The sequence below is a fragment of the Misgurnus anguillicaudatus genome, chromosome 2 (genome assembly GCF_027580225.2).
Source record: "Misgurnus anguillicaudatus chromosome 2, ASM2758022v2, whole genome shotgun sequence".
Classification (NCBI taxonomy): domain Eukaryota; kingdom Metazoa; phylum Chordata; class Actinopteri; order Cypriniformes; family Cobitidae; genus Misgurnus; species Misgurnus anguillicaudatus.
In genome coordinates this window covers 43,058,986-43,076,880 of record NC_073338.2, presented here as the reverse complement: position 1 = coordinate 43,076,880, position 17,895 = coordinate 43,058,986, and the positions used below count along the sequence as shown (strand labels likewise).

General features: G+C 37.9%; 1 protein-coding gene across 6 annotated transcripts in view; it reads right to left on the bottom strand.

The window, feature by feature from the left end:
* Window positions 1-17,895, bottom strand: part of arhgap12a (Rho GTPase activating protein 12a) — a 38,974-nt gene that overhangs the window by 11,479 nt on the left and 9,600 nt on the right. For 2 of the 6 annotated variants that reach the window (XM_073855868.1, XM_073855872.1), the window contains exons 3-8: window positions 5,524-5,769; window positions 4,825-4,953; window positions 4,420-4,518; window positions 2,027-2,158; window positions 1,677-1,760; window positions 1,247-1,312 (exon numbers count right to left, since the gene is read on the bottom strand). In XM_073855868.1, the coding sequence (XP_073711969.1) occupies window positions 1,247-1,312; window positions 1,677-1,760; window positions 2,027-2,158; window positions 4,420-4,518; window positions 4,825-4,953; window positions 5,524-5,769 (756 nt within the window). The remainder of the gene's footprint in view (window positions 1-1,246; window positions 1,313-1,676; window positions 1,761-2,026; window positions 2,159-4,419; window positions 4,519-4,824; window positions 4,954-5,523; window positions 5,770-17,895) is intronic. The other 4 variants (XM_073855873.1, XM_073855874.1, XM_073855875.1 and 1 more) reach the window with 4 other exon arrangements.

The following is a 17,895-nucleotide window of genomic DNA, read 5'->3' as shown; positions in this document are numbered from 1 at the left end:
CCTGCGTGAATTCTTGTCAAAACAGATATTTTTAAAACTGTAATTTTGTGTTGTCTATATATATCAGGGTCACGCACTCGCGTGTTTGTGTGCATGCGTTTCAGACGTCTGCGTCAGACATCGCTTTTGAGCCTTGTCACTCTAAATAACTCTTTTAACATCAATCAGATCCCGAACTTTATCTCTCTTAATAATTATTTTAACATCAAGAAAGTCCTGCAGTCTATTTTCTATAATTTCTGAATGCTTTAAAAACGAAACTAAAAAGTGAAAGACGACACATCTTTGCTTTACATGGATTTGGGACGGTACACCTCACAGAAAACGTGCAGATAAAGAAAACTGCGCGTGCAGAAAACATGCATTTTAGATGTTTAATGACCATTTAGAGCATTGGATTCGCTAGACGAGAGCTTAATGTTCTTATTTTTATGAAAAGCTCCGACTCATCTAGACAGCGCCGGTCACTTGCTGCGTCTCAATTCATCCAGCTGTGGTTCAAACAGAAATTGCGTGTTTCTTTAATCGCGCGTAAATTAGTGCCGTTAGAATTAATTTGCGTTAACGCGTTATTAACGCGTATATTTTGACAGCCCTAAAAAAACATAATTTCTTCTCGACTGAACAAAGAAAGACATCAACATTTTTGATGACACGGTGGTGAGTAAATTATCTGGATTTTTTTTTTAAAGAAAATGGACTAATCCTTTAACAGATGTTTTGTTGTGCTACAGCATGGTACAGACAAACTGTAAATAACTGTAAATATTTTGCAGAGAAGCAGTACAGATGATACAATCAGCAATTCAAGCTTTTTTGCTCCTAAAATCTTATCAGACAATCCACACAAATTGTAAAGATTTGTTGCAATATAGCCATTAAACACACGCCTGTGCCCAAACAACAGATTTCCATATTAATCTACCAAGTTGTACTGCCAAGAACAACAGTACATTACTGTAAATGCAATTGTTTATTGAACATTGGTATCTCCTACAAAGTGTTATTGATCTTCTACAAAAGCAATAAATGATTTTACCACAGTGAAGAAGATTTTTAACACTGAGCCGATTTACACTCTTTTAATGTGGTAAAATCGTTAACACACATCCTCTCATGGCCCATTTAATTATTGCATACACACACAAAAGCACAGTCAGAAACCAGGGATACAAAGACAAAAAGAGAGGTCTGTGAGTGAAGGAGCAGGAGGAGGAGGATAGAGATGGACAATGCTAATACTAACGGAGAGGGGGGGTTTGGGAGAAGAGGGGCAGGAGGAGTCTGAGTCAGGTGAGCCTGGTTTGGAGTCCTAGACAAGAGAACAGCAAATTGTATGGTTTACACTTATTGATTTTTAACACTTGTAATAAACCAATGAATGCAAATTAGTGCACACATCAGTTACGAGTCAATACGATTACGATTCGCTTCTATTAAATCCAGATCAACATTGGGCTGTATATCGATCAGCATGTTGTGATTTATGACCTGTGATTGATTATACAGGTAAACAAGCTTTTTACAAAGCATTAAGCAGGGTGAAAATTTTACATGCAATATGGACATTAAAAATTAGTGTTGCTTATACTGCAAGGAGGTGCAGTAAGTGAAGGTGCGCATGCAGGATTTCATTCGATGTGCTTGCTGGGATTTAAGCGTGGTGCTGCACTGACTTGAGGCCTATAGGGGTGAGAGCGGGTGGTGCCTTTGCGACTTGGGGAGAAGATTCGCCGGTCCTTCATGGACTTCTTTTTAAACTTTGGTCAGACATAAAGCACAATAAAAATGATTACCAAACCTAGAGTGGGATTCTGATATATAACAAGTTTCTAAATGAATTCAGTTCATTTCTACATCAGCGCAGCGCTGGCGTTTGACTCGTGCTTGTGTTTTAGAATAAGCACACATGTTTGTAGCAGCATAAGTTCTGTATAAAAAAAAATCTTTCGTTATTGTTTGCTGTGTTTTTTTTTTTACAGTTTTAACAGTGTTCTTTAGTGTGTATGTATGAATGTGTGTGTACCTTGTCATTGCACTCCGGTGCATTCACGCTGTGTCTCGACCTACCAATGTGAATGGGATCTGGCAGTCTCCGGTCAAGACTACGAGTTTTGTGCAAGTCTCCACCCCCTGGCATCAGAGGGGAGTGGTTAGACTAAAACAGGTGGGACGAGAGATAAAAGAAATTAGATTACTAGGACTGACAATCGTGTGTAACACAAAGGCAAACACAAATGGAAACCGGCACTGAAACCAGGACTAACTGGTTTAGTAACTGAAAGGGATTCACAGAGTTTTAGATACTTCCTGAAAGTTACTGGATATGAAAAGTTCAGATGCAAAACCCTTTAAAAGTGCCTCTTAAAGCTTAAACATTTTTATCAGGCTCTTATGTTTAGGTTCTGTAATTTCATTTTAATGGCAATGAAAACGTTATCAGTCCACAATGGCAATGCCTTATTTTCACAAATGTCACTTAATTTTATTAGTATTTAGCAAAACCCTCTTAAGTGCATGCAAGCTTTTTTTGTCAAAGTCTGTACTTCTGGAAAAAAAAAGTTTTCAATCTTTACTGTTCTTTCTGAATAAAGGTAAAAGTCTTAAAGGAAAACACCACCATTTTTCAATATTTTACTTTGTTCTTACCTCAGCTTAGATTAATTAATGCATACCCATCTTTTTCAGTGCATGCACTTAATCTTTGTACAGCGCTTTGTGAATGTGTTGGCATTTGGCCTGGCCCCATTCATTCCTTAGGATCCAAACAGGGATGAATTTAAAAGCCACAAAACACTTCCATGTTTTCCCTATTTAAAAACTGTTACACGAGTAGTTACACGATTTAGTATGATGGCACAAAATAAAACGTGGCGATTTTTTAGGTGGATAAAAAATGAGAACTATATTGTATTGTATCGGGCGCAGTAATATAGACGGACGTTTGAGCGAGATGGGGAGTAGTCAGGAGTGATGCTGTTACAGTGCACCGAGGTCAAACTTCTGCAAACTAAGTACTCTTTCGCCATACAATATAGTTCTCATTTTTATCCACTTAAAAAAAAATCGCCACGTTTAATTTTGTGCCACCATACTTACTCGTGCAACTACTCATGTAACAGTCTTTAAATAGGAAAAACATGGAAGTGTTTGGTAGCTTTTAAATCCCTGTTTGGATCCTAAGGAATGAATGGGGCCAGGCCAAATGCCAACACACCCACGACATGCTGTACAAAGATCAAGTGCACACAATGAAAAAAGATAGGTATGTATCAATTTGTTTAAAGGGGCAATAAGTAGGATTTACTCCCATCTAGTGGTGAAATTGTATTTTGCATTCAAACGAACAATGTTCTCTAGCGCCTCGCCTTTCCAAATGCGTGTTGCAACTACGGTAGCCGTTATGTAATCAGTGATCTCCTTGTCCGTTGCAGCTGGTTCACGTGTTCTGAATGAAAACATGTTGTGGAAACGCGTTGGTAGGCTAGTGCTTTTTGTCCCTCTCTGCTATTATAGTTTATCAATATGGTGGAACATTATGGATGCCTCCTTGGACTTACACGTTCAATGTAAGTAAAGAGGAGAAATTCTAAGCTTACAAAGAAAAGTCAGATCACTGGCAGAGGTCATTTGACACCAACAAGGACATATTCATGAATAAAGACATTGATTTTGATTAATAAAACACTTAAAACCCTACTTACTGTACCTTTAAGTTGAGGTAAGAACACAGCAAAATATTAAAAACCGGTGGTGTTTTTTTTTTTAATTCGGTCAATATCCTAATATATTTTGTAAAAATTTCAATTCAAAAGTTTAAGAATTGAAACATGTTGTACACGCGCCATTGTCCATCCATATTCCTTGCATGGACTTTTCTGGAAAATTGTTGTGCCATTTAATGGATTTGCAAACAAAGTGCTATTTCTGAATGGCCTGAGGCCGGGATTAAACAGATTTGAAGTGCAAGTATTTGATAAACGTATGTGCTGAGAGCATTCGGTCAATTTCATTATCTTACTTTTGCATCTAATCTATTCATTTGTGGCAGCCGGTGACTTCTTTTTTCAAGGGCGCTCGATGCGAAGTTGGTCAAAAAATGTATGTAGCCCGTCATGTGTGTGGTTCCTTTTTTCAAAATATTTGTTCTGCGCGTCGAGTGATCCTGTGTGCATCACATGTCCCTTCAAAATAAGCGCCCGCTGCAGACACGGTTTTGATGCGTGTGCAGCAGGCACTTATTTTGACAAAACACGCGATGCACATGGTCCACACGACGCAACAAACACACATTTTGAAAACACAAGCAACACACGACACTTCGAACACTGATTTTAAATTAGCACCCCTGGGATAAGCAGAAACGAGCCACCACTGCTATTTATACTATTTTAAAGCTGGTAAGCACCAGAATTTTACCTGTGATTTGAGACCAATTTTAGGCAGTTCCCATTCAGATCGAGAGCCATCCTCACTGTAGTTATAAAGCCGGCCTTTTTCATCTGTGTTTCGGACCCACTACATACAAATAGCAAAACAAAAAATGGCTACAACGAAGCAAGTAAAACACGTCTTTTAAAAAATAAAGAGAAATCACATGTTTGTAGCTCTGAAAAAAATGGTGAAGCATTGCATCAGAAGTGCAGGTCATGCGTTCAATTTTAGAGAAAGCACATACATATAAAAGAAGTTGCTTTGGAGAAAATCGTTGGCAAAATGCCATAAAAGATTTTTGTTAGTTTGTATACCTTATGAGCATGTGTAACTTCTCATAAGTGGATTAACACAGAGGATTTTGTCTGCCTAGTCACAGGCAGTTTGTACCTTGTTAGTATAGTCGGACACATACAATGTGTGCCCATGCTCATCCATGTCCTCAGACCAGCCTCTAGGGGGCGAACCATACTGGCTATCTGACTGGCTGCTCAGACAGTTCTCCTCGGATGACAGAACCTTTCCCAAGCCAATCGCAGAAAAGAAGGACAAGAGGGAAATAACCGAAAGAGAGAAAGAAAGAGATAGTGAGAGTGTTTATCCAAAATGGGAAATATTTCAGATAAGGAAAGACAGATGTGATATAAACAGGACAGAAGAGGAAATTACAAGCTTGTTGTCTGAACCGTCACCAGTCAGTAATGGTAACAATCATCGCTTCACCCACAAAATAACAGCACTTAATCACTCAGAATGCTTTGCATGCATACATATACTTAGTATGAGGAATCCATCATGCAATTCCCAAGGCCAGAGAAAATATTTTTGGATTTACCGCTTTTACATTTTAAATTACAATTAATATTTGAATTTTATATTTATATTTGTAGAACAAGAGATGCACTGATGACAATACCAATAAAAACACTGCTCCCAATGGCAGCATAATTGAACGTCTTGGTACAACTTTGTTAAAACAGCAGCCATGCTCCCCAAGAAATTAGGGGTATACTTTGATATTTAATAGAAAGCCTACGCCCCAGTTCTGATGAAAGGCTGACAGTATGTGATGGTTTTTGGTGTGTGTACCTCAGCTTCAAATGTCTCTTGTTTTTCCTCTTTCCTGGTGAGGCTGCCCCCTGCCCGTGGTGGTTTCCAGGTTCTTTCCTGCGTGTTTCGATTGTAGTAGAAGTGTCTGCCATTCTGGTCTTTATAAGTCTCCCATTCACCAATACTGTGGAGCGGTGGGGATGACGGCAGTGGTGGGATGGAGGACTGAGAGATCTTTAACTCCTTGAGGTTTGTGTAGACAGGAGAGTCAGGCCTACCTTGCTGCTTTAACAGAGAGAAACAAAAAGAAAGACAGACCCATCAAACATTATGCTGAGATGTCAAACTCATTTTAGGTAAAACTGGACAAAGCACCATTCATTTTTGGATTTAAAGATGTAAACATGCATTTTTTTATTCTTTTTGGTCCAATGTCAGAATAAAAAAAAAACTTCTTTTAGATAGTAAAAGACTTTTATTTTGTTTTTGACCACATCTTTTAAAAACTCAATTTTAATAGGTGGAACACACATTCAGGACTTGGAAGCAAACCATGATTGGCTAACAGTAGGTGTGTTCGACTTCAAAGTATTTGAAAGTAGACCGTCCTGTACTTTGATGTCATACGAGTGTCGGCCTTCGATGCACTGCATGAAATCAAACACACCCAATGCTGTGACATACTCTGGAAACAGTATGGATCAGCCTTCTAATGTTTAGATCACAAGGTAGGAAAAGACACTAATGGTGCTTTTCCATTGCATAGTACCCCACGGTTTGGTTTGGGTCAACTCACCTCAATTTGGCTTGGTTAGCTTTTCCATCGAGTTTAGTAACACTTTGGAGTGGGAGGGATTATAGGCGTGAGGTTATATTTGCGCTGCCTACTGCTGTGACATCATACAAGTGAGAGCGTCGTTGTACATCCCCATGCATTTATATGTCTCTCAGTCTGCCACACAATTAAAATTGACCACCACCAATAGATGTTTGCACATCATGTTTATCACTACCTCTGTCTCACATGACAGTTTCTGTTCAAACACCTGTGGCGTCAGTCGACGGCGCTCCGCTAAGCCTCATTGAAGTTGCATTGAAGCATAAATGCGGGCGTGCGCGTCCGAATGTGCCGCCACAAAATGCAAGTCTGGAAAAAAACTGTTATGGTGTTCCTGATTCTCAACATGTGGATGTTTTTCATTACTAAAAAGGAGTTTAGGAACTTACAGCAATGCAAAAATAATAACAGGTATACTCGAGACAGCGCAAGCTAGCATAAAGGTAAAGCTAATCTTTTACATTATAGCGGTGACGCTGGTAATGACAATTCTCTCAGACCAATCAGTGATCTACAGTGTTTTCGCATCACGTTTTGGTATCAGCTCGGGTCGCTTCGAAACCCCGACCGAGGTGGTACTAAAAAATAAGTATTGTGTACTACGTACTGCACCCAGTGGAAAAGCCCTCAAAAGTAGGCTGACACGACCCAAAACAAACCGTGGAGTACTATGCAATGTAAAAGCGCCATAAATGATGATCTTGTTGCACTATGATGTCATACTGAGAGAAAATCTGACAATGCATTTTGGCATCTTCGTTTTAATAAATGCTGTTTTTAGATTAACAAGGAACTTTTGATTTCTGAAACTTAAAGTAAGTTTTATCGTAAATTTACATGTTGTCAAAATCACTTTTTCATGGAAATATCATTTGTCAATGCATTAACTCTTTAAAAAGTTTGAATTTGGGTAAATCTACTGCCCTCTAGTGGTCCTGTAAGGTCCAGCATGTTAAAAAAGTCAAGGGAATGTAGTCATTTCTTTAACCACCTACTCGAGCAGGAGAATTGCAACAAAAAGGAAATAGAGAAAGAAAAACTGTTTCACTTTGTGGCAGTCAGAGAGTGAGAGAGAAGACAGAGAGAGAGATACTGCCACTCTTACATAACACTATTTATAGACGATCCTGCTTAACCACATTCCAGACTCTTCTTACAAACACACACCTGTATGCTCACTTCCATTAGATTTTGTATGGGTTAAAATGGCAATCTAAGTAATCTGCACAACACAGATAAATAGGAAAAGACCACACAAAAATGACCACACAGTGATAAACACTGACTGGAACATAAAATTTAGGAAAATGCTACTCTAGTCAATCGGCCTTGAGCCAGGTCACAAATACTTTGTAATCTTTTTTTTTTCAGATGAAAAGTGCACATAATCTGAAAGGAGTGTTGGAAGAAGTGAGTTATTGTATCCCTTTGGTGAGCTCCATAACAAGTCAGGACTGTAACACAGGAACCTCGTAATTCAATCATGACTAAGCACATTAAAAAGAAAAAAAAAGGGAGACACAAAGAAAGAAATGTTTGTTTGGTTACATACTCTAAATAAAACCGTCCTATATACAATCACACCTGGCAGACCAGGGCCGGAGTGGGACTCATTTTTAGCCCTGGAGTTTGATGCCTAAGACCGGCCCACTTTACTTCATGACAGACTATATTAAAGTAATATAATTAAATCCTCTGTAGTATATAAGTATGCAATAGTGCACTGTTCTATGAAGCCTTGCAATTCATTGTATTTGTCAAAATATATCATTGACAATTCAATGCAAATACAGTAGCCTAAACAATTAAGATTTTTGCTATGCTGCCCTACCATAAGGTATTTTAATATAATTCTATTAAACTTATTCAAAAACTACTGAAAACGGAACTAATGTGTTTGTTTTCTCCTATATTTCCATTTTCTTTAAAAATGTTGGGTCTTGAGATTACCTGTTGGTTGAAAATGCTTGGAAACCACTGATGCACAATACACAAGCAAGACTTATCAGGTATGCAGGGAAAGCAGATGAAAAATATAATCTTTTATTAAATTTTTTTAGTCCTTAGATCATGTATATTGTCAAATTACGTAATGTAGGCCTAACTTTTGCAAATAAATAAATAAATAAATAAATATGGATTTTGAACAATTTGTTTTACTTGAAAAAACATTTATCCAATAAACTCAGTTTTGCACAAAATAGATTTTTGTTTCTTGCAACAGAGGATGAATAGGCGACTGATTATTAATAGACGATTCATTGTAACCCCAACGACTTAGATTTAAAAATACGATTTGTAGATAATTTTCCTTTTAGAAGCCATTCATATGATCTCGCACTCAAAAAAAAAAAAAAAAAACGTGTCTGAAACGAAACTCGTGTTCACGGGCGAGCGCTTACACGCGGCGCATCCTGCGTTTTCCATGCATGTTAATGAACCCTAATCCAAGAATTCTTCCAATAAGTGGTCGGGACTCAGGACACAATCAACTTTGGCATAAAGCTGTCGGGACATCTTTCACCCGTAAATTACACGAGTGGGGCTGCTTTGAGTACTGGCAGGATAGGGACAGCAGCAACCTTCAACCCGTGGCATTACAACACTGGCCCTTGTGGCCAAAAAAAAAAAAAACAGACCGGCCCACCAGGAATTCTCCCGGTCCTCCCTACGGCCCATTCGGGCCTGTGTCAGACCCACACCATCCATCAGATAAAGTAGCCTGCATGTGTTTGGGATGTCCCAGGAATGCTGTTAAGCTTTAGTAATATACATTTTGTTATACCAATAAATGACACAAAAATCTAAAAACTTGTCATAACTGAGTGAATGCTGATAGAAAGCACACCATCTATAGAAGCAAGAGTCAGGCGTAAATGGAATGCATGAAGTTCAAGGTTCATTGAAATAATATTGTCAAACAAAAGAGATGCATGCATGTATTAACAATGGATGTATTAAATCATACTAGTCTCAGCCTGCTGGCTCCAACAGGATCAGATGTGCTGTCATTCTAAGACTGAATGCTAATACAAAAACACTCCTAGCAGCAAAATCCTTTCATAGCACAGGACATAGCCCTTTTTCACTTTCTTTTAGGGACAGATGTTATGTAATAGCCTTGAAAAAAAGAAATAGGAAAAAAAATGTTAAACAATAAGTAAGTGTGTATGTATGAAAAATAAAAAGTAGCATAAGGAGATGCATGAAAAGATGGAGCTTAAGGCAACCATCTGTTCTTTTTACATACAAAAGACTAGTCCTACAAAAATTACCAAATTTAATTCAGAAACACAACAGGCTGTAATCAATATAGAAACACAAAAGATACAGTTTAAACCTCAACTCCAAGTTTCAAGATATTTCAAAGCATTAGAGAGATATGTTTGGGTATGAGATTATCTAGAAATCTGCTTGACACAAAGCAAACAATTGCCAGCAGATGGAGCAATGCTCACCCTATATTTTCTGGATTATCACCATTAAAGACAGGGGATCTCAAAAAGAGCCGCCTTTCATTACATAAAACTGAGGTCATTATAAAACATGACAACTTTTAAAGCAAACTCCATTCCTTCCATTACCAAAGATCAGGGGCCTCATTTATCAAACGTGCGTACGCACAGATGTGTGCGTAAAGTGTGCGTATGAACAGTTTTACGCAAAGTGTGGAATTTATCATATTGCACTTATACGTAGAAATGTGTGTAAATATACGCACACCTCTGAGTATGCGTACGCAGAGCATCTAGTGGTAGAATAGCGATACTACACAGGACCCTGTTCCAGTGAGTAAAGAAGTGTCTATTTATTATCCACAAGCAGGTGTTAAAAACGATTAATGTCAGTATGGTAACAGCAAATAATTATAATGATTTATTTGTGATAGGTATCTTTATCTGTGAAAGCTCTACATGTGATTTGTATAAATGAAGTCTCCGGTAAATGCTTGACACAGTGCAATGGCTTATCTTGCGATATTGGAAGACTTGGCAAATAATCCATTCCGCCGGTAGCGCGTTTTCAAAGATCGCGCCAATGATGCTGGTTATATATGCTGCTGTTTAAGGTGGAAAGTTGTCCTCCTCCAGTTGCACTCGTTTCACGTCGGTGTGCTGTGACGCGTTTTTTTCCCCTGATAATTTAATGTCAAACAACTTTTTTTATTTCTGAAAGTGTTCTCTCCCCCTTATATTCAATGGAAACTCACTGGTAACATGTTCCCATGTAGATTTGTTTTCTTTTGTTAGTCATTCCTCCCGCACTAAGTAAACCAATCAGGATGTGTTATTAGGATTTATCCTCATCCACCAGTAACTCAATTTCTGTGTCTGTAAAATTCCTCTTTTACGCTCTCTTTGTCATTAATGCGATAAGGGAAAAAGCACAACCACGTGACATATAACGGGAGGTGTTGTCACCATACATGGTTCATTGGAGGCGTTTCGGAATGCAAATGACTATGAACGTGCACGAGCACGGTGCTTAAGAACAAGTGGGATTTATCATCAAGGATTACTTACTGATGTGCGTACGAACCACGTGCGCACGTTTGATAAATCCCGATTTTTTTGTACTTAGGCACATTCTAAATTTCATTCGTAAGTACAAATATAGAACATTTTCTACGCAATGTTGATAAATGAGGCCCCTGATCATGACTCCCTAAAATTTACCCACTCACTTCTGACTGGATGATACTGCTACCTCCACCCAGTAAAAAGACATGTGAAGCATATTTCAAGTATGTGTAATTCATTCAGTCATTCACTGATAAAAAAATCTAGCTGTAATATTAAATATTTCAAGTAAAATACACATTTAGTTATAGCTCTTGACATATTGGTACAACAGCAAACCAACGAGTAATCATTTGAATTTTTATTTAAATCTAAGCCAGAAGCAGAATATAATTTATCCCTAATTTTATTGTGTGGAAATCCGTGGTTACAGAAAGACATTTACAACCAATGAGAATATATCATTGGATGCGAGTTTGTGTGCAATTCAGTGTGTGCAGGTATGTGAATAGGATTGTAGGCAAAATCTTGGAATGAGGAAGAGTATGATCTCACAGCATGTCAGAACAGAAACCCTGGAAAGGAGAAAAGAGCAAAACTGCCTCTATAACTTCCTTTGGTTCTCTCTCTGAACACCGTGTGCCACTGCCAAACGTGCCCTAAAGTCACTGCTTCAGATGTGTCTTAGTACTTCCATGACGCCATGTAATAGACCCACACCTCTACTAACAAGAGGAAACCAAAAATAATCAGGGAATCAAGGAAAAATACATTCAAACCGAGAAAAAGCAATTGAAAGGGTGAGAGAAAACGAGTACGAGAGACCTCTCATACCTTCAAATAAACCTCTCACAACACAACAATAAACAAAATGGTGAGTCAGTTCAGTCACAGCTTTATATCATAATTGAGAGCCAAAGTATTACAGCATCAGAGAAGAAAATATCTACCCTAGTTATCTAAAAATCTCAGACTGAATAATGTTTGAGGAGTACTCCTTTGTCACAAAAGGGTGAAATCTAACAAACAGTATATACATTCAGAATGTATATCAGTAACGAACAGATCTGTTCTGTACTGACATACATATGTACATACAGGGCCTAAAGCAACTTTTTGCCACACCCACCAATGACCGGATACTTAAAGGGATAGTTCATCATAAACTATCATAAATCACTTACCCACGAGCAGATTACGGCGCATGCTGCTGATGTCACCTGCTGACATTGCCAGCGTACAGACACAGAGTATGCTGGCAAGTAATTTGAGCATTTATACGGGCTGTTTAAGTATTGTTTACAAATCTGCATAATTGCATAAATAAAAAAGTGAAAAAAAACTAAAAACAGCAGGTCACATCAGCAGCATGAACCGTAGTCTGCTCGTGAACATGCACTGAATGACTTGGAGGAGAACAAATTGTTGAATATAATTTTTCGTTTTGTTCTCCTTGCGCACAAATGTGTTCTCGCCGCTTCATAATATTATTTTTGAAGTACTGATGGTACATGGACCTTTTTGCCAATGTCTTTCATTCTTTTCTGGAGAAAAGAATTGTGAAACTAACAGAAGTCTATGTGACAGACACAAAGTCTCCTGGTTTTAAAAAAAAAAAATCTAAAAATATGTTTTGTAGACAATTGGAGCACTCAGTGGTTTAGAACGACACAGCGGTAAGTAATTTATAATACAAATTGTCATTTTGGGGTGAGCTGACCCTTTAAAAAAATTTACTGACCATAACTACTTTTCAGGAACTTTTTTAAACTACATTTACATAAACTAAACATATTAAAGCAACACTAACCTAACATTTTCAACTTCAAACATTAGTTGGAGCCTAAAAACTAACTAGAGCAGACAATTTGAGCTACAAATGTATTTGTATCAACTAACATTAACAAAGACCAATAAATGCTGGAAAAATACATTTAATACAAGCACCGTTGTGAGTTTGTAATGTCTGTGTATCATGTTCCTGTTTTGGTGTGCAATCAGTAAAAAAATCCCATCACAGAAGAAAACAGAACCGCAGACACGATATCAAGCTCTACCAACATATCAAGCACTGAATCCACTTTTCTGGGAGATGAGAAGGTTTCTGTACACTGTAAAAAATACTTTGCTGTAGGGGTGTGACGAGACACTTAATCCACGAGACGAGACGAGACACAAGATTGGGTTCACGAGAACGAGACGAGACGATATTTTTACACTTTTTAAGAAACCCTCGATGATAAAATAAATGAATAAGAAACTGAAATCATGTTCTTTTTAAATGTTTTAACTAATCAAGGACTGGCCCTAACAATTATTTTACTAACTGATAATGAAGTAATTTGTTATTTTTGGGTAATAAAAATAGACCCAAGTGAGCAGTAGCCTTTAAAATTACATAATAACGAAGATGCAATAATAATTGGTTCAAATAAAGTATTAAAACCAAGTTACATTAAACAACATTACATTAACAAACACATTACATTTATGGTCTATAAATAAAAAGCATTATGTGTATATTATAACAAATGCCTGCAGGGGGAGATAGTTGACTCCTGACTCTTCACTTTCACTTTAGACGGAGAGAAACGCTTATTTTTTAACCAAACAATGTTTAAATTCATTTGAATATTTAATATACGTCCATTTCTTTACAATAGAAATGAACATGCAGACATTAAATCATGTAAACTCTGTGATGGTTTAATCTGCTGAGACTTCACATCTGACACTGATCAAGAGACAAACACGTCTCAGACTTCATACGAGCTCCCAAACGAACATTATTGGAAACCCAAACAAAAAAGCAAATGCAGTAAAAGACAGAATATAATGCATGCACTGTAAGAGGCTAATTACACCAACTACGCTTTAAACGCCTGGAAACGCAAGGCGCGACGCACTGCCTTTTTTGAAAAAGAGCAGTGCGAGTCGACGCGGCTTTTAATATTGCTTAGGCAACCACCTAGTCAGCTGTCTTGTCAATCAAATACTGAAGCGTGCACTCTTTTGCTGTTAACTGTCACATTAGCAGAAACTTTAAAAAGATGACGCTTGCTCTGACCTTGTTTGAGGGTGAGAGGTGCACAAACACGCAGGAGAGAGTGAGCGAGTGGAGTCCGGTTCTTCAAAGCAACTGTAAACTTCCCTCACCACAACGTAAGGCCCGCATCTCCCCTCATTCGAGTTGACAATGGAAAGACGCGAATGATGTCGGGCGCTTCTTTGCTCTCGGCGTTCCTTGCTGCGGCCGCCGGCAAAAACCGCAAGGCGCTCAGCGCGCATAAACAGCGCGCAAACGCTCCATGCCCATAGAATATCATTCAAAAAAGGCACCTGCAACTGCCATAAACGCCTTTGGTGTAACTGGCCCCTAAAAGGGTCAAACAGAAAGCTGCATCCTCCGGAGGTCGCATATGCAGGCTGCATACGTCATTAAGGTTTATTTCAGATAATTTACTGAGCATTACATTCGCAAGTCGTGAGCATATTACAACAATTTGCGATTAACTAAATTATTAGTAAACTTTATAATTGTTAGTAGTCTCTAATAAGACAGTCTTTATGAAGTAAATGCAGTTTAAAAATGCGACCTCCAAAGGATGCAGTCTTTTATTTGAGAAACGGCCAGAATTTCACCTACACAAGAAATCTCGCGCACGAGATCTCGTCACACCCCTACTTTGCTGCCTTAAAAAATTTTGTTTAATAAACTTTTTGTTAAATAAGATTTACAAGTCATGTCAGCACAGATGAGTTGTCACAACTTATAAAATATAGTTGAGAAAAGTCAACTTAAGACAGCAAAGTATTTTTTACAGTGTATGCTTGAGACAAATTCCTAAGTGTATAGCAGGCTTTTTAAATGAGAATAGAAATTAGTATTAAAAGTGATACACTACTACATTTGTCAAGACACAACTTCATTACAATAATTTTACTACTAAGGCTATGTATTGCAAACAATCTGGCCATTCGATATATGTTTTTGATTCGATTCAATGCAATATCTATTAATCATCTATAAAAAATGAAACAAAACATTTTATATAAAATTTATTTGGTGTGCTGTCACTAAGATCTACATGTAACGCAGAGCTCCAATATATTGTTTCACATGCGGTTTCTTTCTAAAGTCAGGGTTTCCCGCAGAAAATTTGTTAGTTAAGGTGGTAGGGTTGGGTGGGTGGTTGGTGCCTAGGGCGTGGTAATCAAATGGGCGGAACGTATGCATCATGATGAAAATTAAAATATTTTTATTTAAAACACTAAAATTAAACTTAACTTTGAAGAAACTATGACAAAAAATGAACACATACTAGATTATTAATGAGTTAAATGTTTTTACCTCTAACGGGAATAGCTGCGTGGTGAAGTGAAACTAAAGGGTTAACAAACACAAACTAAAGCAGATGTAGCGTCTGCGCTATTCTCCAAGATGTTTTAACAACTGGCTAGTTATCCTCCAGACAGTTACGGTCCGGACCACGTCGTTCTCATTCCGGCCGCGTGGCGCGCGTCCCCACTCGCGGTGTGATGTGCGTACGCGCTATTCTCCGAGATGCACTTAACGGCCTTTTGTGCAGCGATTATTTATTTTTTTGGATGACGTAGTTAAGGCGTTAGGGTTTCCAAGCTTAGGCGGGCCACCTTAACTGAAATGTGCTGCGGGAAACCCTGAAATTGCTCGCATTCAAACAAAAAAATCTTTACGAGTATAATCACGGCATTTTGAAATAATTGTGTAAATATCAGACCATTCAGAAAAATGCGATTATGTGATCGCATGATTCAATGCATAGTCAGCCAAAGTCCGCATATTTATGCGGGGGGTGCATTTTTTTTTAAATACGCCTCACTTTCGCCGCATAAATTGCAGTTTTCTGCTCGCAAAATATGCGAGGCTTGCATGATTTCATAATCCCCACATTATTGTAGCAGAACGTCATATAAATCTTAGCAGAAAGTTAATGTTAGGAAGTGACGTAAATACGCGACGTGAACAATAATTCATAATAATAATAATAATCATCATCATCACATAAAATTGCATAAATATCCCCAATATTTCATCGCATTTTTTAAGAAAACGTGGTACAAGGATTTTTGCCAGAAACAATCATAAAAAAATCGGCGTTTTTCTGGAAGGACTGAAATATGTCCATTCAAGTGCAAGAAAAAGTGATTGTGCACTGTATGAAGTCTTGAGATGTGGCTTACCCGCACGCACGCTTTAGCAACAAAACCCAAACAACATGTGAGTAGCACATTGACATGTGTTTCGCATCTTGTTTCCTTGAATATTTAAATTGACGAGGCCTAAAGCACGTGCAAATGATAAACTTTCGAGACAATCCAGCACTGGGCAAGTGACAGCATCGTTTTACGCTTGCCCCAAGCTATTGGGTCATCCTATTGTCGAGCTCTACTACTAAAGTAAAGCATGTCTTGTAAGGATACATAGACATAGATATTGTATTTTTACATTGTAGAAAGATAAAAAACAGAGAATGAATAATTTTATACTCATCCTTAGTATATGTAGTACATTGAGGTTTTAAATAGAGATGCCACCCCATGCTGAGTAAAAAAAACAAAGATAGATGGCTCATGTATACAAGGAAACATTAAAAGTAGTCACACTATGGTTTTAGCTTCATAGCCTTACACAGGCTACAGTGCAATAGGCCCATGGAGCAGTTAAACACAGATATTCTGTGCTAACAGGGCAAACAGATTAAAACAGATTACATGTTTCATCTGCATCACGGCAGAATCAGAAATCAAACCTCTTTTTTAATATAACAGTTGTGTAAAGCCAAAAATTGTGCCCTTTTACCCTTTTTCTAAACAGATGTTGATGGCACTCGTGTATCTATTGTTGCATGTTTTTTATTGTGTGTATTCTTGCTGTTGTCGGTATGTGTGTGTTTGTGCATGTGTCTTTCTGCCAGCTGTCCACTGAGCTGTTATGTCGCAGATCTTATGTAATACAGTTATCCCTATCTTCCACAAACACAACAAATTTCACACACACACACACACACACACACACACACACACACACACACACACACACACACACAAAATGCTGTTTTGTGTGCACATGTATGCATAGTGTAAATTGAGTGCATATAACAAATAGACTTAACAAATGTATAACTTAACAAATGTATGCATGAATGAGACGAGAAAGAAAAGAGAGAGAAACGATGCAAAAAACAAAGTGACAGATTAAGAAAATGAATAAATAGTGTCACTGTGAACACTACCATTGTGTGTGATTGTTAAATACTGCAGACTACAAACACTCGCACAATGTTATTATGGTGCAAAGAGCAGTGTCTTACCGCTTCGTCTGGGTACATAGTGTCTCTGCAGTGCAATTCAGTACAAAATATCCTAAAACGAAAGATGCGGCTGCAAGCAAGTCTGATGCTGAAACCCTGGATACAGGATGCTATTGCACAGTGCTAATACACACGAATACTTTCTCACCCCTCCCATTTGACAGTCACGCTGAACATCCTGAACCAAATTCTCTCCCTCAACATTCCTCTGTTCTCAGAGAGATTAACTAAATCTTCACAGAAACATAGACAGTCCTGCTGTTCCCACACAAAGGGACAGACAGGGACTTTTCTATTTCTTATATCAAAAGTTAGCACTATAGTAGGAAAAAATAAGAGAATAAGATAAGGAAGAATAAGAAAGAGAGAACAAGGTAGAGGTATGCAGCAGTACTCAAAATCCACCTCTTCCCTCTAAATGACCTTTGGTCACACATGTTAACAGATAGACCAACACAAACAAAACACACCTTACTTGGCTTTACAGTTACAAGAGCCTACACCAATGGTTGTAGTCTACTGAAATAAAGTAGCAAAGACCAATATTTTGGTTTTGGAGATGTTTTGTTTATGTAGAAATAAGAATTGTAGGAAATCACTTTGGTTCTGATATCAACTCATTACCAGTTTACTCAACAATTCCACATTCCTTATAATTTGTGACCCTGGACCACAAAACCAATCGTAACCATGGGTATAT